The sequence below is a fragment of the Phallusia mammillata genome, chromosome 4 (assembly GCF_965637545.1).
Source record: "Phallusia mammillata chromosome 4, kaPhaMamm4.hap1.1, whole genome shotgun sequence".
Classification (NCBI taxonomy): Eukaryota; Metazoa; Chordata; class Ascidiacea; order Phlebobranchia; family Ascidiidae; genus Phallusia; species Phallusia mammillata.
Genome location: NC_137255.1, coordinates 28,016,065 through 28,039,029, shown reverse-complemented (window position 1 = coordinate 28,039,029; position 22,965 = coordinate 28,016,065). Strand labels below are relative to the sequence as shown.

Sequence of the window (22,965 nt, the reverse complement as noted above, 5' to 3'; positions counted from 1 at the left end):
ACAACTTGATTGTTTTGGAATTGGTAAATATGTTTTTATATTTTTTGTAAATTGAATCAACTTAGAAATTACCTGATTTTCAGATCTTCCTGATGTTTGTCCAACTTACTATGGTCCACATTCTGTTGATTGTTTGAAGAATGTTTGGGAGCTAGTTAGTTGTTCACCAGAAGGTTTCAATTTTCCCGATAATCTCACAGCTTCTAAAGTGTCCAATTTGTCATTATTGAATTATCGGCAAGTTCTTTGTTTATTTTGATATTCAAAGTCATTCTCTGATCGCTATTCAATTTGTTTCGATCATCATAAAGTATAGAGCAAGAACTTTTCTACTTTGCCATTCTTATCAGCACATCAACTTTAATTGGAAAGATTATTGTTATGTTTGTTTCCAGGACTTTGCACAGTCAGGTTACTTTGACTCGAACACAATCTGATGCTGGTGACAGAGAAGAACAATTAAACTGCTTTGGAATTGGTCAGTGTATCACAAATTGTCGTGTGACAATTATGTTCAAAAATTCTCCAACTAGATTGTGATTTTATTTTACAATGCTAGATCTTCCCGATGTTTGTCCAACGTACTATGGACCACATTCTGTGAATTGCTCAAAGAAAGTTTGGGAGTTAGTTGGTTGTTTACCAGAGGGTTACAACTTTCCTGATAATCTCACTGCTTCTGAAACAGCAAATCTATCAGTAATGGATTACAGGTAAATTTTAACCTTTCCTGAATATGTTAAAAGATAAAAAGTCCCAGTTTGTTCCAACTGCAAATAATGAAAGTTCACACAATCTATACAACTCTTGAAAGTGTATGTTATCCTGATAAATATTCCACTGTTAATTTATTTGATGAATGTTGTCTATCTGTTTGTTAGAAATTTGTTTGATCACATGAATGCAACCAAGACCAGTTCGGATAATGGAAGCGACAATCAACAACTTGATTGTTTTGGAATTGGTAAATATGTTTTTATATTTTTTGTAAATTGAATCAACTTAGAAATTACCTGATTTTCAGATCTTCCTGATGTTTGTCCAACTTACTATGGTCCACATTCTGTTGATTGTTTGAAGAAAGTTTGGGAGCTAGTTAGTTGTTTACCAGAAGGTTTCAATTTTCCCGATAATCTCACAGCTTCTAAAGTGTCCAATTTGTCACTATTGAATTATCGGCAAGTTCTTTGTTTATTTTGATATTCAAAGTCATTCTCTGATCGCTATTTAATTTGTTTCGATCGTCATAAAGTATAGAGCAAGAACTTTTCTACTTTGCCATTCTTATCAGCACATAAACTTTAATTGAAAAGATTATTGTTATGTTTGTTTCCAGGACTTTGCACAGTCAGGTTACTTTGACTCGAACACAATCTGATGCTGGTGACAGAGAAGAACAATTAAACTGCTATGGAATTGGTCAGTGTATCACAAATTTTCGTGTAACAATTATGTTCAAAAATTCCCCTACTAGATTGTGATTTTATTTTACAATGCTAGATCTTCCCGATGTTTGTCCAACGTACTATGGACCACATTCTGTGAATTGCTCAAAGAAAGTTTGGGAGTTAGTTGGTTGTTTACCAGAGGGTTACAACTTTCCTGATAATCTCACTGCTTCTGAAACAGCAAATCTATCAGTAATGGATTACAGGTAAATTTTAACCTTTCCTGAATATGTTAAAAGATAAAAAGTCCCAGTTTGTTCCAACTGCAAATAATGAAAGTTCACACAATCTATACAACTCTTGAAAGTGTATGTTATCCTGATAAATATTCCACTGTTAATTTATTTGATGAATGTTGTCTATCTGTTTGTTAGAAATTTGTTTGATCACATGAATGCAACCAAGACCAGTTCAGATAATGGAAGCGACAATCAACAACTTGATTGTTTTGGAATTGGTAAATATGTTTTTCTATTTTCCAAATTGTATTAACTTTGAAATTACCTGATTTTCAGATCTTCCTGATGTTTGTCCAACTTACTATGGTCCACATTCTGTTGATTGTTTGAAGAAAGTTTGGGAGCTAGTTAGTTGTTTACCAGAAGGTTTCGATTTTCCCGACAATCTCACAGCTTCTGTTATGTCCAATTTGTCAGCATTGGATTATCGGCAAGTTCTTTGTTTATTTTGATATTCAAAGTCATTCTCTGATCGCTATTTAATTTGTTTTGATCATCATAAATCATGGGTCGGCAACTGCTTGCACGCGTGCCAAGGTTGGCACGCTGGTTTGTCATGACACGCCAACCGATTCGCGTGTTTATTTTGAAGTTGTGGCGACCTCTCTTGCATGTTTACAATCGTGTTCATCGAAGCGTGTGTTTTGCCCTTTTTCTCGCATTGTCGTTGTCGCCTTATAAGCGCGTTTTTAATGTTGCGCGGTCTTCTATTATTAAACTGCTGTTGAATAAAGCATCCGCTTTACCTGCAACCCGATATTCCGGACTACAATTGGACCCATGCACTATTTCGTCAAAAGGCAACAAACAATATTTGAATAATGACGCGCGGCAACATGCATACCTAACCATTCAAAACACGTACAAATGGGGAGATTTTTTCCGCAAAAAGAATCTCCTCGTTTTGCGCAATAAAACTCAACGCATCACATGCTGCAAATTCTGCAAAAACAAAAATGATAATATAAAACATCTATTTTTGGAGTGCCCAACAACCAAATTAATCTCTAATTTTTTGAACGAAACACTTGATAAAAATCTTCATTTTAATTTCGACCCCGGTTTAAATTTAAAAATTTATAATCACTATAATAAAGACGAGTCGCTGCTGCAAATTAAGACAACTGCAATTTGGCATACTGTTGTAATAAAACAAAAATTAGACTTTCTTAACTCATACGTACAAAACCCAACCTCCTTTGCCCGTAAAGTTGCAGGAAAAATATACGCAACCCTCATCAATCAGCTGAACACATTCACAAATCGTTCCGGCGCAGACCTTTTTGAAACCACTTTTGGAATTGATCCCAAAAATCTGAAAACACTCACGGCCATGTAGAGGTTTAATCCATAAACGAAACATTACAATGCATATGTACTCATTTACCGCCATTTTGTTTACACTGTTACCGCCATTTTGTTACACATTGACCGCGACTTCGTTATATATTGATCGCCATTTTATTTTTTGTGCTTCTGCTCACACGATCGCGGATGTACTTTACAAATATCTGCCACACGCGCCTGACTGCCCGCAAAATATTATATTGTATATTGTATGTAGCTACTGTACTATATGTATGAGATACGTTTAACGAAATACGTGCTATGTATTATACGAATCAATTACGTTAATAACCATTTTCTGTTGCTGAGATCAGCGTTTTTTTCTTTAATCTCAACAGCCTTTTTTGTTCATTAAACTTTATTTTGGTTTTCATATCCTTTTTTATGGAGACGACTTTGCAAGCAACCCTCCGCGGCTTCAAAACGAATTTTGAAGGTCATGGAGTCAGAACACGCTGTGTCCCTTTAGCTTCCAACGTTCTGGCCGACGCAACCACGTGTTTGGCTACAGCAAGTGGAAGCTCAATTTGCTTTAAAGACGATTGTTGCTGACGAGACTAAGTTCTACTATGTTTTGTCAGCATGATACCAGGCTACAGCAGCTAGGTTGGTCGACCTTCTCGAACGCCCACCGGCAGCTGGTAAATACACAGCAATCAAAGAAAGACTACTTCAATCGTTTGCGTTATCCAGACAAGAACGTGCAGTGCGTCTTTTAAACATGCATCTTTTGGGCGACAAAAAACCATCAGCTTTCATGAATGAGATGTTTCTCTACTTGGAGATCACAATTATTTTTTTCCTTTATAACACCTGTTCCTCCAGCACATGCCTGAGGATACCTGATTGGTATTGGCGCACGAAGACACACAAGATCTTTGCCAATTATCCCAAAAGGCCGATGTACTATGGCTTTCACGCAATCACAAAGCGGAGTTTGCTCTAAGCAAGGCACATCAAGGTAAGCCTACGTGCAGTGACATCAAGAAGCCTTCAGGCATGTGCTACTTCCACTGGCGTTTTGGATCCGATGCAAACCAATGTCGTCCACCACGTTCTTTTCAGGAAAACTGCTAGACCGGTTGCCTTTAACGGCTGGGGCAGTCGGCACTTCTTTCAGCCTTTTCTTTTTCCGGGACAAAATGCCTGGGCGCAATTTCTTGGTTAACACTGGTGCTGAGGTGTAATTCCACCTACTGGTACTGAACGACGTGCCAACACTAAGGGCTTCTTTCTTAAGGCCGCTAATGGAAGTTCCATAGCTACTTCCGGCTACAAATCTGTTAAACTAAATTTTTCAGCTGGAGTTTTTAAATGGAGGTTTGTGTTGGCTGATGTTTCGCGTCCACTGCTTGGTGCAGATTCTCTCCCCGCTAATTGTTTATTAGTTGACATCGACAGAAAACGTCTTGTGCATCCTCACACTCTCCATTCTTTGCTTTCTCCATACGATAAGCTGTTGCAGATGTTTCCCCAGATAAAAATCCCAAGGTTTTTTGATACCTTTCCCAAACACGGCGTACAGCACCAAATTGTGCCTACAGGTCAACCTGTGAATTGTCGCGTCAGACGCCTTTTGCCCGAGAAGCTGTTGTTAGCAAAAGTAGAATTTCAGAGGATGCTTGATTTGGGTATAGTTCGTCGGTCACCAAGCCCATGGTCTTCACCTCTCCACATGATAGAAAGTCTAACGGTGCTAGGCGCCCTCCTTACAGTCGTCTCAATGAGGTCACGCAGGCTGATCGTTATTCTATACCGCATATCCACGACTGCCGCCCGCCTTGCTGGCTGTACTGTCTTTTCCAAGATAGATTTGACACGTGGCTATCACCAAATTCCCGTCGCTGAGGCTGACATCGCAAAGACTGCAGTCATCACGCCGTTTGGTCTCTTTGAATTTCTTCGAACCCCGTTTTGGTTAAAGAATGCCGCACAAACATTTCAAAGACTAATGGATTCAACTTTTCAAGGTTGGCAGTTTCTATATGTGTATCTTGATGACATTCTTGTTGCAAGTCCAAACCAGACATTTCACATGGAACACTTAAAGCAAGTTTTCCAGTCACGGACTTGTTGTTAATCCAGAGAAATGTGAGTTTGGCAAAAGCAGCATACACTTTTTCGGCCACTTGGTCGACCAACATGGCATTAAACCTCTTCCTGCAAAAGTTGATGCCATCCGAAACTTTTCTATGCCGCAAACGGTCAAGGGCTTACTGGAGTTTTCTGGAATGATTAACTTTTATCACAGGTTCCTGCCCAACATCGCAACAGTTATGAATCCGCTGTACAGGGCCTTATCTGATAAACTTACTTGGACCCTTAAGATGACAGAAGCCTTCTGTCAGGCAAAAAATGCTCTTGCTCGTGCAACTCTGTCGCACCACCCACAGTGGCAAGCTAGCATATCGCTCACAGTTGATGCTGCTCAAACAGCTGTTGGCGCAGTTCTTAAACAGCTTACAGAAGGTCACTGGGTCCCTCTTGCATTTTTCAGCCGTCAGTTGAGAAAACCTGAAACCAAGTACAGCGCCTTTGATCGCGAACGTTTAGCACTTCACCTAGCCATTAGGCACTTTCGTTATTTTCTTGAAGGGCGCAGGTTTACAGCGTACACTGATCACAAGCCGCTCACTTTTGCTTTCAAGAAGGTTTCTAAACCATGGTCTGCCCGACAACAACGTCACCTCTCGTGTACAACCGATGTTAGACATATCAGTGGCAATCGAACACTGTCGCAGATGCATTTTTTTAGGTCAGTGGTTCTTAACCTTTTTGGTGTGGTTTCCCACTAAAGTCAACCACCAACTTCGAATTTCCCCCTGTGTTATTTTTATACTAATGTTTTGTGCCATACGTTAACAAAAAAATTATCCTTTTAATGAAATGATTTTGTGAAGCGATTTGGTCTGGAACTCCAAAGGTATACTGCAATCTTATTTAGTTTAAATAGTGCTTCTGTGAGAGATTAAAGTTTTTGGAATATTGAAGAGTCTTCTCTATTTGCAATAGTCATTTATTGCATCACAATCAACAAAGGAAAGGCTTTTATTCGCGCACAACAGCAAAGTCATTGACACTTTTAGTCTTGTCTGTGATGTAACAGACGGCCTTTGGATTTGTATGTGTCTTGTAAGCCTTGCTGAAAATAATCTTACATGTTTTTTTGGGGAAATAATGTTAGTAAAGTAACTTTCAACGATTAATTCAAAGCCGGGTTCCACCCTTGGGCCCGAGTTTGGTCACCTGATTTAGATAATTTCCCTCTGAAAACATTAAATTTCCCACCGGTTAAGAACCACTGCTCTAGGTCATTCGTAAATTCCCTACACAGTTCGGTTACTGATAACGATCATAAGGCTCTTGCTGAAGCACAACAGACAGATGAAAATCAGTCTTACCGCACTGCAGTGACTAGATGTTCCGATCGGAAGTTCGCTGACTACTATTCTATGTGATGTTTCTCTTGGACGACCACGTCCTGCTGTTCCCTGCGCTTGGTAAAGGAAAGTTGTTGACGCCATACATGGGTTGTCACATCCGTCCATCCGTACCACGTAGAAGCTTATATCCTCCAAGTTTGTTTGGCATGGGTACAAAAATAATGTTGCGTTGTAGGCTAAACGATGCCTCGCTTGCCAACGGGCAAAAATTCAATAACGTGTTCGTTCCCCACATTACGAGTACAGCTCTCCAACTTCTTGTTTTCAGCGCGTGAACATAGACATTGTAGGTTCATTTCCACCTTGTCGCTATGCGACAACTGCCACTTGTGCACGTGCTTTTACTTTCCATTGGCTTTCTATTTCTGCCATGTAACCTCTGACCGTGGCCCTCAATTTACGTCAGATCTATGGACTTGTTTTGGGAAATGTTTAGGTATGCATCTTCGCCGCCACCTAAAGAGTGTGTTAATGTCTCGATTAATGGGATTCAATTGGCTAAACGATTTGCCGTGGGTGTTGCTTGGGATACGACCCCTACCCTTGTACGGAAGTCTTATCTTTATTATTGTTTTGCTGAGATTTAATCAGATACTTTGCTCAAAAGTGTTTGAATGTACTTGTTTCTTTTTCAGAACTTTGTTCAGCAAATTAAATCAAACAAAAACACATTCTGATAGAGGAAATGCTACACAACAATTGAACTGTTTTGGAATCGGTAAATATACAGAATTTTGTTCACACTTTTTGTCTTTTGATATATTTACCCTTTGTCTGTGCATTAGATCTTCCCAATGGTTGTCCAACTTACTATGGACCACATTCTATTGATTGTTTGAAGAAAGTTTGGGAGTTAGTTGGTTGCTTACCAGCAGGTTACAAATTTCCTGATAATCTCACAACTTCTGAACTTTCAAATTTGTCAGCAATTAATTATAGGTAAGTCCTTTCCTAATGGATTATGCAAGTTGCAGTTAGGACGTTTGTATGGTTTTACATCAATGGATAAAACAATTGCAATTTTCATACATATATAGTTTAATTGATTCCAATTTTCTTTCAATCCTAATTAATTGCATTTTGGAATCTTCTTTTCTTTTTTCTACAGACTTCTGTTTGATCGCATGTATAATTGTAAAACAGAATCAGATTCTGGAATTGCTAAGGAACAATTGGAATGTTTTGGAATAGGTAAACTTAATTGAAATACAGAACTATCTATTTTCAGATAAAGTTACTTGATGTTGAGTTATGTGTTTATTTTAGATCTTCCTGATGTTTGTCCAGCTTACTATGGTCCACATTCTGTTGATTGTTTGAAGGAAGTTTGGGAGTTAGTTGGTTGTTTACCAGAAGGTTACAACTTTCCTGACAACCTCACTGCTACGGAATTGTCAATGTTTTCTTCAATGGAATATAGGCAAGTCTGATCTTTATTTTTTTTTGCCAGGATTTTATCTGATGCTTAGCTCAAAAGTGTCGGAATGCACTTGTTTCTTTTTCAGAACTTTGTTCAGGAAATTAAATCGAACAAAAACACATTCTGATGGAGGAAATGTTACAGAACAATTCAACTGTTACGGAATACGTAAAGATGCAGAATTTTGTTCACACTTTTTGTCTTTTGATATATTTACCCTTTGTCTGTGCTTTAGATCTTCCTGATGTTTGTCCAACTTATCATGGTCCACATTCTGTTGATTGTTTGAAGAAAGTTTGGGATTTAGTCCGTTGTTTACCAGAAGGTTACAACTTTCCTGAAAACCTCACTGCTTCTGAAATAACAACATTATTAGCTTTGGATTATAGGTAAAAAAAAATTTATACCAATTGTATGTTTAGTGCAGTGGTTCCCAACCGGGGTACTGCGGGACCCTAGTGTTCCGTACAACCCTTTCAGGGATTCCGTAAACTTTGACGGTTGCACGGGGTTCGCAGCAGTTTGATGTAGCAATTCAAACACGAATGATTCATAATATCATTGTTTACACTGCTAAACCATCTAGTCTCGCCCAAACCATGCAATGAACTTTTGTTACACTATGGATCAATTGCGACATAATAAATACAACCTTGATACACTCTAGCTAAATTGCAAGATAAATGTAGAAACGACCGTTCCAACTAACATGGCAATATGTTTTAGTGAATCGTTGAATTGAAGTCAACCTTTATGATGTGCTTGATCTTTTTTCTTTGATGTAGCGTGCTTGTATTAGATTCATTATAATTATTTTATGAGGGGTTCCTCAAAGTTTGACAAAATACCTTAAGGGTCTGTGCCACTAAAAAGGTTGAAGAGCACTGGTTTAGTGTATCCAAACCATATGCCACTTATTTTGATGTTTAGCATGAAAAGTTTGTGTCATAAAATTGTGTATTGCATTGCAGTTTATTTCATTTGAATGTTATTTGGTATCTTTTCTACAGAGTTTTGTACAACAACTTAAACAATTCCAAAACTGATTCAGATCTAGGAGTTACTGATGAACAACTGAAATGTTTTGGAATCGGTGAAACATATGAAACATATATCCAATTATTTTCCTATTGCTGATATGTTGGTTTTAATTAGATCTTCCTGTTATTTGTCCAACTTACTATGGTCCACATTCTGTTGATTGTTTGAAGAAAGTTTGGGAGTTGATTGGTTGTTTACCAGAAGGTTACAACTTTCCTGATAATCTCACTAATTCTGAACTTTTCATTGTATCAACCTCAACCTATAGGTACGTTTAATAATAATAAAATTGAAGTGTATTGTAAAGCCGATTAAGATTGTATTATAAATTTTGTACATTTGTATTTGTTGCGAGATTCACCTTATTTGCACTTCCATTAAAGAGCTATGTTTTCGTGGATGAATATCACAAGGGCAGAATCAGATGCTGGCAATGCAACGCAACAGTTTAAGTGCTTTGGCATGGGTGAGTTGAATAATACATGTTTCTTTCATTTAACTGTTTTGTTTTTAATGTGATCTGTTTTCCAAGTGTTTCATAGTAATTTATTAGGCGCTGCAATTGCATGCTCAAGTCACAAAACATTCCAATTTAAAGCTTTTTTCTGAAGCTTTTTAAATTTATATAACATTACATTCCAAAGTTCTACCAACAATAAAATGTTAAAGAAATACAAAGTTGCATTATTTTGTAACTACATTTAACTTATTATATTTTCATTTTACATACTTATCAGATATGAACTTTGTTTGAAGTAACTAACATACTAACCTTTTTTGTAGCCTTTTTCAAGGACTGCCCCGTGTTTTTTGGAAGTCTGTCATTGACATGCCTGAACAGCATCTTCATGATAGCAGGATGTAGTAGCGAGGGCAACTTGTACCCAGGAAATATTACTTTGACTGAACGCAGTCGCTTGTGGGGTGGGAAAAACCAAAGGTAAGGATTCGAAACAAAATTTCCTGTTGTCACGAACATGACTTTGCTTGAAATGTATGGTAGTTCAAATCCAAGATGTTCTTTTGTTGGGGAGAGGGGAGTGGGCAAAGTTGATAGTGACAAATAAACCTTTCTTTAATTGATCATTGGCTCTGATTCATATTTTAAAATCGGTCTTTGTACAGATTCATAAATACAAACTTTTGTTACTTTTGCTGCCAAGGTAGCCATTTTCAAATGAACACTGTTCTGTGTCACTCCAGTGTTTTAGTTTGTGTTTTAAATGTAGAGAAGTGTATCAGATGATGAAGGGTTCACTGTTCCAAGCTGCAATGAATGGAAATAAAACACAACAACTCAACTGTTTTGGTCTTGGTAAGATAACATGTGAGATTTAAGTTAAATAAACTTTTTTTAATGGTTTTATCAAGTGATTTCACAATGGATCCATTGGGTTAGAGCAGGGTTTCCCAACCTTTTTATGATCTCGTACCACTTGTACTGCCATGTGTACCATTTCTTCCAGAAAAACTAATTTGATCCAATCATATTTTATTCAGAAGAAGAATATTGGCCTACCAAAATAACACTAAAGCACCACAACTAAATTTAATGAGATTTTTGTTTACTGTCCACCATAATAGCCAAACCTACAAATGTGATAGTCTTGGTAACAAAATGTTAGTTACAACTTTTTTTAGTTTCTTGCATTTTTGCTGCTCACCTTCCTACATTATCACATTACCACCAGTATCGGTACTTTCATAGTACTAGCCTACTATGAAGCATAAACTACCTCTTTAAATGTAACTGTTATTGAACATTTTATTGCGATCATTAGTAAACGCTATTTGTAGCCTAATTTATAAAACAGTAGATCTATCAAGAGCAACATTATTAACGCCCACTGTCCCACAAAGTTGTACGGGTTTCAATGCAACTTTACTTCTTGATGACAATTGACATGACCTATATTTTGTTTTCGTGAAAAAACAGCAGCTACTCATGTAGAACCTTAAAAACCTTTGCGTACCACAGGTTGGGAACCCCTGGGTTAGATAGAGAGAGACCAGTGGATATAAAGTAACCATGTGGTAACAGTACAGTGTAATAAAACTCCCAGTTGTTGCAGTTTTGTTGTTGTTTTTCATTTATTTCTGATGGTGTTATGCATAGCTGTTGCTGCACTTTCTGCCATTTGGTTGCATAACTATTGCATGATACCAAAGTAGAAGTTAAACATGTTTAAAAAATCATTGTGTGGAAAAAGTAGAAACAAATCCACTGTGAAGAATTTGAGCTCATAACAGCATCAAAACATTTGTTACATATTTTACCCTAATTGTTAACACAAAAATGTTCTATGTGAACAATGTATACTAAAACTGTTAAATCTGATCTTTTTTCTGTTTAGATTTACCGCATGGTTGCACCAACTACATTGGTCCCCATTTGTTGGCATGTTATCTTTCGATATGGGATAATGTTGGATGTATTCCTAATGGTTTTAAATCACCAGATAATCTAACTGCATCTGAGATCGTCACACTAGATGCATTAAATATCAGGTAAGACAAAAAATGGCACTGATCATTTTTAGGCAAAATTTATCTAACTAGCTATCAAAAAGGAATTTAATAAATACTAATTCTTGAAAATAAATATTTTGTGTGCTCGTTTTTTTTTTGGTGTGTGTGTGTGTGTTATTTTTGATGGAACAAGGACCAAATTGTGTAAATATATGTGTAACTTATCACACAAGTCCAATAACATACGTTCTAGGTATATTTGAAGTTTGTCTTTCATGTACTGCAGTCTATTGCATAGTCATTCATATGACCCATTTTACTAGTTAGCCACGGCTACAAAAATGGCAGCATGATTATGTTTATAGGCAAGTGATCGATTCCATGACAACCATGAGACAATCAGCAGACAGAGCTAGTCCTGTTGATCAGTTGAACTGCTTTGGAATGAGTAAGTAGTCTGTAAAACAAAGTCTGTAACATGACATTAATCAATATTGCTTCAATGTTGTTCCAGTCTAATCCAATGCCGCAATGCTTGTATTATAAACTGTTTGTTCTATCTTAATCAGTGCTTGTTGGTTTGTGGTATATATCCCGGCTTTATTGTTTGGAAATTGCTCTCAAAAACTAGCACCTGGACCAGATCTGAAATGTGTATCTTTATTTTATTATTCCAACATCCATTATTGTATAACATAAAATATCTTACTGTTTTGAGAGTCATTTAGTCTGAAAAGTCTTCTAGAATAAAATATGGAACGGTCTTGACATAAAAGCCATTTGCCTGAATAATTGTATTGTCAGTTTACAAAAGGCAGTAGGTATTTTACAAGAATGAAATACTCTTTGCCCATATTTTCTCATTAGTAAGTTAATATGGTTTCGTTCTTTTATGTCTCTACTATAATTAAGTTAACCTGTTTACTTCACTATTTTAAGCTTATTTTCCCAATTGTTCCACATACTATGGTAACCTTACTCTGGACTGTCTCAACACGATATGGACAGATATAGTGGGTTGCTCTGATCGAGGGTCTGGTTTTCCTGGAGTTATTCCTACTCTACAACTTGATTATTTGCAGCAGTTAAATATAAGGTATAAAAAAGGAAAATTACTGGAGTTTTGTCAGTTAACTCTTTTTAATAATAAATAAAACAAGTCCGACTCCATCTTGCTAAGTGTGAATCCACTGACCCTGGAATTTGACTCTTACAACTGTCAAAGACAAATGTTTTTGGTCACCTAAAGTATATAATATTTCTTTCAGCAAACTAAAATTGGTTGTAAATCTTTAAAGATTTTTACCAAAAAAATGTTGAAAAATGCAATTTGAAGTAATGCATTACTGTTTCACAAATATTTTTCCAAAAACCAAAGTGTTTTTCAAGTTTTGTTTTGCTTTTCCACCATAACTTCAAGACAAGCAATGCAACAGAGTGAAACAGTAAAAATGATTGCTGACTCTCCATCTGCATATCAACAGGAGAGATGTTATGGAATCGGTAAACACAAGTTTGTATTTTTTTCATTTTCTCCAACATTAAACTTGTAGCTTATAAAGTGTTTACAATCGAGGCCAGCTAAGATGTTATTGTTTATTTTTATATACATGACATAATACTTATACGTAGTAATTCTTTTCTTATTATTGAAATCTCCTTTCAAGTAAAACGACCGCGACGATTCAGGGTCATTAAAATCAGATGAAGAAAATTCAGTGTGAAAAACCACTAAATCTGTCGCTATGTTTTATTTGTTTTATCAAAACAAATGCATTTCGCTATAAAAAGCATCATCAGTGTCTAAAAACAAAATAAAAAGCGGGATAAAAGCAAAAAATACAAAAAACGCACACACCCAGACCAACCACAAAAAGCCTATCCTCTGTCTTACAGGACTGCAAATGCAGACCGGCAGGTATGGCGCTGATTAAAACCACGAAAAAAGGCGAGGAAAAGATAAGGGCGCAAAACGAAAAAACAAACACGATTGTAGCAACAAAGCGATTGCAGTCAACGAACCGCAGGAAGGACCATAGCTTGAACATTTATTGTGGCGCCCGTTAAAATTAGCCATTTGTTTTCACAAACGTCCAAATTTTCAGTCCGAGGTTCCTCTACAAAAACCACATTATAGCATTGTGCAATACCTAACTTTTTTTGGAAAAGTCGGAAATGTTTATTGTGGTAGTGCTGAAGAAGGGCCGCGCGGTCACCCCCTACACTTATGTCGGACGTCCGCCAAACAGCTCGATGTGAATTCCATCGGGTCGAAAACTTATTTTTAGTTTGGCCGACATATTGTTCTTCACACGCCAAACACGTGGCAACATATATTCCGTAGTTACGACACGAAAGTTGCTGACGTAAGTGGAACAGCAATTTCTATTGCTAATACAGCAATTTCGCAAGTTGAAAATGCAAATACGTAAAATGGAGAATGATTTAGCCAACATCCACAGACAAGCCCACTTCTCCAAATATGCACATAATCTGAAAAATCACAAAAGGGCTATTGCAAGAAACTTTATCCGGAAAGTCAACTGGCTCTACGAAAAGCAACGTCCCCAGCGAGCGTGTGTTTTCTACTTTCCTGGAAGTTCCAGTAGGCACAAAAAGAACAGACGCGACACCCAAAGGTACAGAAAAAGAAAAGCTTACAAAATAAGAGAAAACATTGTACAACAGGCCTCACAAGTCATTCTTAATAAATCGGCGTTTAACCTGGACGACAATGACAAAATTCTTCTGATGAAAGGTCCAAATTTCGTCGCGATGCCAAATTGGGCAACAGCAGTAGAGACGAACGAATGGCTGAACACTCAAGCACATATCAGAAGAGTGGAATGGGCACACGTGTTTGAAAATAGCGAAGCAGAGTATGTTGCATTACCACGTAAGCTGACAGTCCCACGACACTCGAGACCAGACAAGAGCCAGCTAGATGATGTCACCATTGCGTACGTAGAAGGTGTCATGGCAAAAATGCGCAACTTGAAAGAAGAAGTAATCCAGCGGTATAAGAAGAAAAACAACCTTTCTGTAGACCTACGAAAAAGTTTTCACAAACTTCAATCAATGGTTCGTGACAAAAAAATCGTTATCTGTCGTTCAGACAAGGATGGTAAAATTATCATCATCAACTATACTGATTATGACAAGATCATGAAGCGAGAACTAGCACAGTTTGTGGAGCTTGACATGACAGCTGAGGGACTTGTGCAACACCTGGATAAAATCCGTAAAATGTGTGACAAGTACATGATGGCGCTCCACGCTGAAGGTGCAATAACTGAAAAGCTTCTCTACGCTACGGTAGGGATAAAATTTCAAAACAACCGCTATCACCACACACACGGTTGTTTTTCGAAAGTATTTTGCAACAACAACACAGCATATGCCTACCCGTTATTCAAGACGCACAAAGTACAATCGGTCTTGCTTCCATCCATCGACGCCGCCGACATCCCAATCAGACTGCTTCAATCCGCTGGAAACATCACGACATCACGGATAACGGCATTTCTGGAACTTGTACTCCACCCCATTAGTGTGGCATACTGTCGGTCTTTCGTGGATGAATATTGCCGTGACACCCGAGACTATCTCATGCAATTGGACCACTGGAAAACGGCGCATGATTCACAAATGCGCCTTAATCGACCTCTTTTTCTGGTTACAGCAGACGTCACAAAAATGTATGCAAATCTGCACCGCGATATTGTCGCAGAGGCTTTGCTGGACGCTACGGCTACACAATCAACACTATCTGCAAACGCTTGCCAATCGCTGATGCAGATGGTGATGTACTGCCTAAAAAATCTAATAACTCAGTACCAACAAGCATTTTTTCAGCAGGCAGAAGGAATTGTCACAGGAGACAACCACTCGGTTTCAGTGGCAAATATTACAGCCCATTACATCATCAAACAAGAAGTGCGTGCTGTGGGTAAAACAGAACTATTTCGCCGATATATTGACGACATAGTTTGGCTGTCGTATGGAAAGACCCGCACGTTGGCTGTGGAACGCGCCTTAAGGGATAGGTTTGCACGAAATCACCTCGAAATAACCTTCCGCTGCATCTCCACTAACAAAGATGGCGCTCGGCTGGAGTTTCTTGATGTACTGCACATCATAGACAAAACCTCGCGGGGTGGTTTTTACACCACCAACTATGTAAAACCTACGGCAAAAGGGAGATTATTCCTCAACGGCACGTCCCACCATCCACCTTGGATTTTTAGAGGCATCGTGTTTGGGGAGTGCATTCGTCTCCGCCGACTTAATGAAATGCATGACCGATATAGGTCCAGCCTCTGCGACCTTGAGGCAAAATGTCGACGCTCCAGTTTTCCATTTAAAGTGTATTCCGCCATACTTACTGCAGCAGCCAAATGGAAGGAACGTTTTGCCCCCCCAACTTCCAGACACCGGAGCGAAAAAAGAATTGTTTGGGCGACCTCCTTCACCAACATTCTACGACTGACTGACCGGGAAAGGCAGTTGAAGCCATCAGCGTGTGTAGTCTGCAAGCGACCCTTCACCATCGGCGCTGCCTTGATGCGTTACAAAATATTAGCGCACGAAACAGCAGATCATAAAACAGGATCTTATCCTTGTGGCAAATGCGCCCTGTGCGGTCACCACGGCAAATCCAAATCAATGGTTTTTCCGGTGACTGACTTGCGGTCACAACAAAGACTGTTCCACTTACGTCAGCAACTTTCGTGTCGTAACTACGGAATATATGTTGCCACGTGTTTGGCGTGTGAAGAACAATATGTCGGCCAAACTAAAATAAGTTTTCGACCCGATGGAATTCACATCGAGCTGTTTGGCGGACGTCCGACATAAGTGTAGGGGGTGACCGCGCGGCCCTTCTTCAGCACTACCACAATAAACATTTCCGACTTTTCCAAAAAAAGTTAGGTATTGCACAATGCTATAATGTGGTTTTTGTAGAGGAACCTCGGACTGAAAAATAATTTTAACGGGCGCCACAATAAATGTTCAAGCTATGGTCCTTCCTGCGGTTCGTTGACTGCAATCGCTTTGTTGCTACAATCGTGTTTGTTTTTTCGTTTTGCGCCCTTATCTTTTCCTCGCCTTTTTTCGTGGTTTTAATCAGCGCCATACCTGCCGGTCTGCATTTGCAGTCCTGTAAGACAGAGGATAGGCTTTTTGCGGTTGGTCTGGGTGTGTGCGTTTTTTGTATTTTTTGCTTTTATCCCGCTTTTTATTTTGTTTTTAGACACTGATGATGCTTTTTATAGCGAAATGCATTTGTTTTGATAAAACAAATAAAACATAGCAAAAGATTTAGTGGTTTTTCACACTGAATTTTCTTCATAATACTTAAACATATGTTCTGCTGGGCAGTTATTTGCCTCAAAAACAATTGCAGACAAATGTTTTGCTGTTTAACAACAGAAAGTATTTTGAAACCATAGTCTAACATCACATTATGTGTCATATTTCAGGGCAGCCTAATTTCATCACCTTAACTTATAAAAATATTTTTTAATGTTAGATTTCTTAAAAAGTGTATTGTAGCAAGTATTTCAGACTGATACCCAATTCATATTTAAGTTGATAAAATCACTATGTTTTTTGTAGTAATCCCACCCGGTTGCACATTCCTTACACCACACAGTGATGCTTGTCTGAGTTATATATTCACCAACAATTGCAACTGCACTGCGAATGGCACACACTACCCTATGAGTCTTAATGCAACTTACAAGGCATCATTATATGCAACTGCTAATTTGCACGGAGTTGTTGACATCATGGAAATACAAGCTCTTGATCAAATGAAATGTTATGGAATAAGTAAGTTTTGTCAGTTAATATCTTAAATTTTGGGATATTTTTTGTCTTATGCTAAATCTATATTTTTATCCCACCCCGGGCTACATTTTTCTACTCTGTGCCCTGCCATATAAAAATGCTTGATGACAGACTAATTCGCTATAATGCTTTCAAAGGGCCTGGTGTAATGTGATTTAAAACGTTAGATTAGCAATTGTAACAAAGGATGGGGTGACGAATGACAATTTGGAAATTTTGCAAATATGTTCCAATCACTGTTGTTGTTTGTAGAGCTTATATCATCATCACCTAAAGATTTGTTGCTGCGCAATATCTTAAATACACATTTTAGCCTAAATACATTATTACATAAGGTGGTTCTACAACAAATTGCACTAAATACTTCTAATGAACGGGCTAACACATGTTACCATGTTTCAGGATTTCCACATTCCTGTCATTTTTATCCTCCACACTCTGATAAATGTTTGTCAGCACTGTTTGCGTTTGTAAGTATAAAGCATGTTTGTCATAAAACTATGTGTACAAACAGTGCTTCTGATTGATCAGGGTTTTTTTTTTACTCAAAATAAAAATTGATGAAAAATTGTTACATTTATGATTATGCTAATAATTATGCTACTTAAATACATCCAGTCAATAAATAATAAGCTGAGACAGTGCACACTGTTTTGACCTATAAGGTCTCATCATGCTACTGTTGTTTAAACTGATCAATAATAGAGGAAATTAAAAATAGAACTTTTTGTAATCATTAGAATAACGTATTACTGCAAAAAACATCCTAGTTTTGCTATTGTGCATTGCATCAATAAAGGTGAATGTCACATGACAAAAATAAAGAATAGGTCCGACAGTGCAGTACTATTAAATTCCCTATGTAACATAACATAATATTGCTTTTTGACTTCCATTTGTTTACTGTCAGTATTCTGAAAGGCATTGAACTCAATTTGTTGATTGCTTACTTTAGGGTGGTGCAAACACCGCATGTTACCTCATGAAAACTAAGTATTAATAAACAAAAATCTGCTTAAAGTGAAATTATGATTTTGTCAACTTACAAAAATGTTGGCAAATTGAGCTACTTGGTTTGAGATGAGATTTTCTTTGGAGCTTATATTTTGTTACATGTTATTATACTTTATTCAATACCACCCCTTTAGACATCAAAAAAGTTATTGTGCATTTTAAGGTTGGCTGTGATGAGAAAAATGGTACAATACCACCAGCAAGAATTGCAACTTATTCTATGTCAACTGTGAGTTTGATACTGGCCGAGTTTACAGCGTTGAGAGAAAATGTTTTGTTGAGTAAGACAACGGGCATAGATGCAGAATTGTGTGATACTCCAGGTAAAGTTGAAAGTCCATGTTTGCAAGAAGTTGTAGTTGTCACTAATATTTATTAGGTCTTACATTGTTTTTATACGCGTTTCTAAATTGCTATTAAATTAGACTAAAACTACAGCTAAACGACTTAACGTGGTAAACATTGATTAGTGTAGGATGGCCCATATAACATCGAGAAAGGTTTGAAAAACATTGGGGCTTATGAATAAGCTACACAGGAGCATTAAAGCTTTATCACATGTGGCTTAGAATTGCCTTAAATTTTATAAACGTCTTTTTTATATGGATCAAGGATATTGCCATTTAGGCTACAATATTTTTAAATCGTTTCTCCAAATGTGCCCTCTAATTTTTTTAGCTTAATAACGCCTCAATGTTGTGCAGCTATTTACGATTTGATAAATAATTTAGCACAATTTTGAATATAATTTGTTTTACCAGACAAAATAAATTCCACTCAGGTTAAACTGATTGCTTTGTAAGTGCTTGTGTTGTAACAGACTTTGTTGCGATTGGAAACATCTCAATGATGGTGGTAATGGACAAACTCAATTACACTGAAGCTGCTAAATATTGTAATCAGAGGAGTGCTTATTTATTCAACGAGGTAAATGGCTGTTTACGATAAGTAGAGAACACACTCAAACCTGCCTAGCTTTTTATTTGTCTGTTTGTTTCTTCATTCTTTTTTATCCTTGGTGGGCAGGTAATGCCTGAATATGCTGCATTAATAATGAGTCCATCATGGAGTTGCCTGTTTTTATTGCAAGTCGGTTCACTATATTTTTCTTTTCGATGTAGAATGTTGCTGTCTTTTCGGTATAGTTCAGGTCATAAGATCCTACTGAAAACACAAATGCTCAAGAAAACACAAATGGCCACAACAGAAATAAAACCCACAACCTTGCAAATACCAGTTGGTTGTGTGTACCACGCTGCCTGATATCAGTCAGCGTAACTATTTGTGCACTATTGTCTATCAGTTGTTTTATCTGCATCACGCAGTTTAAATCACTGGATATCTGGCTTGTGTATATAATTGCAGATTTTTTTATTGTTGATATTTGGTTTGGCAACCACATTCAATCAACTTTGTCATCGCATTAAAATGTTTTGTTGTTGTTTAAGATAAGTAGTGCAAGCATTCAAGCTCTATTAGCAGCAAAACTGCACAATGCCAAATATCTGTTTGGAATTGACACCTGGTGGATTGGCTTGGACGACAGAAAAGAGGAAGGTATTAAAAGTTTAAGTGTGCTTTTGCAGACATTTTTTTATTCATTTCTGTATTTCACACCACAGTAGTTTCTTTTCCAACAGTTTTTTTTTCATTTTTATAGACATTTTTTGAGGTGCTACAAGTTATTAAACAGTGATAACTGCTGTCCTATTTAAATAGAATCAATTTTATACTTTGTCAGTTTTTTTTTTTTCAGGCTTAACCACATAATGTTTTACTTCTTACTGTCATTAGGAACGTTTCAATGGATTACTGGGGAGCATTTGAGACCTGGCAATTACACAAACTGGAATCCCTTCCTTCCTACTTCTCATCTATCGAAGGATTGCACTATAATGGAAGCTGATCACAACTGTAAATGGAATGTGGATGACTGTGCTGCATCACATCCATTTATATGCTTGTATGGTAGGATTCTGATAACACAAATATAATGCCAACTTTTTTATGTAACTTATTAATAAGCTGTCAACGGTGCACCCTGTTTTTACATATATGAGGTCCGATATGGAACCATGGTGCACTGTCAGCAGTTGACTTGTCATGTGATGACTTCATGTCTTTTATAAAAATCATTTTAAATTTAAGGTATTGAGGTTTTGTAGTTTGAAATCTCAAACAACTGCAACCTTTATATTTTAAAATAAATATCCTTGTATACATTTTTCAGTAAAAATATTGGAATGATTCAAACATCTTGTTACCAAATCATAATTGTTTAATTCCTGGTTACTGCAATTTTGTTTGGAGTTATTTTTATGCCACAAACTTTTGATGCAATTTTATTATTTTTCTTGCTTGTTTTTTATCCTTTTTACGTTTACAAGTTCTGTTTTTAGAAAAGTGTGGTATTTCACCCCACACAGAGTTTGACAGTGAATGTGTTCCTGCATGTTCGAAACATGAAGACTGTGTGAGAGGAATTTGTCAATGCAATGAAGCATTTTATGAATACAACTGCTCATGGACAGCTGGTATATATTGATGTAGACCAGGGGTCGGCAACCCCTGGCATGCGTGCCAACCTTGGCGGTGATTTTTCATGTCACGCCAATGGATTTGCGTGTTTATATTGAAGTAATAATTTAACCTGTCACACTGCTTGTTTATAGTTTTTATCATGCCATTGTCTTAAAATTCAGCCTTACATGCACAAAACACTCTGCTTTGTCTTTATTTTTGATATCTGCTGGCACGAACCACCATTATTTAGAAAAACGTTGGCACGCGAGGTCATTAACACATGGAAGTAACACGTAAATTGGCATGCGTCGCTTTGCCGACCCCTGATGTAGACAAATATTGGGCCAGTTGCACTCTAGGACAAGTAATGTGTGCTGACTGTTTTTGGCACACTAGCTTGTAGGAAAGTAACCTCATAAAAACTGTCAGATCACTTCTATACAGTGAATATATTTTATTGCAGGCATTTCAATAGTTTTATTTTTCATCATCAGTGCAAGAATCAATAAAATGTATTGATTGTATACAAGCTTTCTTAAAGTTTATTTTTGATTGCCTAAATATTTTGATTTCATAGTTTTAACTTAGCAAGACATTTTTACAGGTCTCAGTGCAACTGTGGAAGAAAAGAGATTCAATAAAACTTTCTTGTTCTTCAAAGAGAAATTGAACTGGCAACAAGCCACCGATATCTGTGCTGGTAATCTTTGTTTTGTGTTGGCCAAGAAAATAGAGAACTTGAAATAAGTGAAAAAAATAATTTTAAAGTACAGAACTATACTTCAAAGTTTTTTTTTTGGTGCCAACACAATACAGAAGAATCCAGTAAATCAAACACCTACCAGGCAACTTTTTTATGCAATTAATGAGATTATGTGATTAAACTGAGGTTTTGTTTCAAGAAATGGTAGGGTTTTAACAAAAATTCCTATACAATGAAAATGCTTTGATTTGATTAACTAGTATGTATATTTTGTGTTTATGTGGTTTGTTTCTGTTGATAAGTAGTTTGCTTAAAGCTTAAATATAGCAACAGCTATATAAGTCACACTGTTGTCTCATTATATCTAAATCCAATTTAATACTTTTTTCTGATGGTAGCAAACGTTAGCATGTATGAAATAGGCTATTGCTGCCAGGCATAATGTATAACCAAGTATGAGCATGTATGTCTTGTGCTTGTAAGGCTGTTGTATCAACTTTAAGGATTCGGTCAAGTCAAAGTTAAATTATTGAAGAGCATACTGCATGGTTTTTGTTGACTGTGTATAGAATACAAACAATTATGTGTAGATACTTGGGGGACATTGGTTGTTCCAAACACATCAGAAAAACATGATTTTATCCTTGAGAAGATGTTGGAAGGGGATCTTCCTCTACTCACTGATGCTGTATGGATGGGAATGAATGATCTTGAAGTTGAAGGGTTGTGGAAGTATGCAACAGGAGAAGAAGTTGACATGTTTACTCCATTCGGAGGTGAATGTTTTTTGATACTAAATTCCTAAAATAAGTTTTCTGGTTTACATTTTGTTTGTAGAATTTTGTATTTTGTCAAGTTACTTCATAAATATGGTAGGGGTAACTGACATGATTGCCACAGGGTTTTTGATTGCATATACCTCAATTCTTATCTATCCTTTTTTTGCTTGTTTATATTGTACAGATATTGTAAGGATCTTTACACTTACTTACTACGTACACATCTCTTGTTTTAGTATGATGAGAATGGCTCATGTTTCTAGAACAAACCAATTGATTGAAATTTAACACATCTTAACATGTAGATATATAAGTAAATTATCACCCTGCTGTTTGTTGTTTAGGTTTATTAAACACATTGAAACCTAATTCTTCAATTAGTCATATCTGACACATTTCAGAACAAATATTGCTTTTGTAATTAAGCACTAGCTCTTGATGGCTATATTTTTTTTAAATATGTATTTAGTATAATGTGGAATATGATATTTCTGGAAAATTTAAGTGAAATCTAAACTGTGTATAAAACTGTACACAGTATAATGCAGCATGAACATCTAATGATGCTCACAGTGCACTTTAGGGTACTCATGTGTATATCCATACACATGATAAAAATGTGTGCTTCACATGACCTGGTGTGAACACATTGCGCATCTGTAATATTTCTTTCAATGGTCTTTAGT

The 22,965-nt window shown here is 36.9% G+C and overlaps 2 protein-coding genes and 1 pseudogene across 2 annotated transcripts; all 3 read left to right on the top strand.

Annotated features, from left to right (window-relative positions):
- The first annotated feature begins 7,898 nt into the window (after positions 1–7,898).
- LOC145224414 (uncharacterized) lies at positions 7,899–21,284 on the top strand. Its single transcript, XM_080090901.1, has 18 exons — positions 7,899–8,065; positions 8,133–8,286; positions 8,908–8,990; positions 9,053–9,206; positions 9,322–9,404; positions 9,722–9,878; positions 10,168–10,253; positions 11,293–11,446; positions 11,773–11,855; positions 12,347–12,503; positions 12,828–12,910; positions 17,027–17,242; positions 17,663–17,730; positions 18,438–18,597; positions 19,095–19,201; positions 19,723–19,831; positions 20,069–20,242; positions 20,674–21,284. The coding sequence occupies exons 1-18, from the start codon at positions 7,939–7,941 to the stop codon at positions 20,817–20,819; spliced, it is 2,301 nt and encodes a 766-aa protein (XP_079947027.1). The 5' UTR covers positions 7,899–7,938; the 3' UTR covers positions 20,820–21,284.
- Positions 13,807–16,662, top strand: LOC145224413 (uncharacterized; annotated as a pseudogene).
- On the top strand, positions 21,078–22,567 carry LOC145223729 (tetranectin-like). The gene is made up of 4 exons (XM_080090120.1): positions 21,078–21,090; positions 21,402–21,497; positions 22,091–22,276; positions 22,464–22,567. The coding sequence occupies exons 1-4, from the start codon at positions 21,078–21,080 to the stop codon at positions 22,565–22,567; spliced, it is 399 nt and encodes a 132-aa protein (XP_079946246.1).
- The last annotated feature ends 398 nt before the right edge of the window (positions 22,568–22,965 follow it).

Bases quoted from the DNA above. Each gene is read 5' to 3' on its own strand.
- LOC145224414 (XM_080090901.1), top strand. From the start codon at position 7,939: ATGCTTAGCTCAAAAGTGTCGGAATGCACTTGTTTCTTTTTCAGAACT. The intron at 12,504-12,827 runs GTATAAAAAAGG...CATAACTTCAAG, and splicing joins TTGCAGCAGTTAAATATAAG to ACAAGCAATGCAACAGAGTG. The intron at 19,202-19,722 runs GTAAATGGCTGT...TTGTTGTTTAAG, and splicing joins GTGCTTATTTATTCAACGAG to ATAAGTAGTGCAAGCATTCA.
- LOC145223729 (XM_080090120.1), top strand. The intron at 21,498-22,090 runs GTAATCTTTGTT...AATTATGTGTAG, and splicing joins AGCCACCGATATCTGTGCTG to ATACTTGGGGGACATTGGTT. The intron at 22,277-22,463 runs GTGAATGTTTTT...TATATTGTACAG, and splicing joins CATGTTTACTCCATTCGGAG to ATATTGTAAGGATCTTTACA.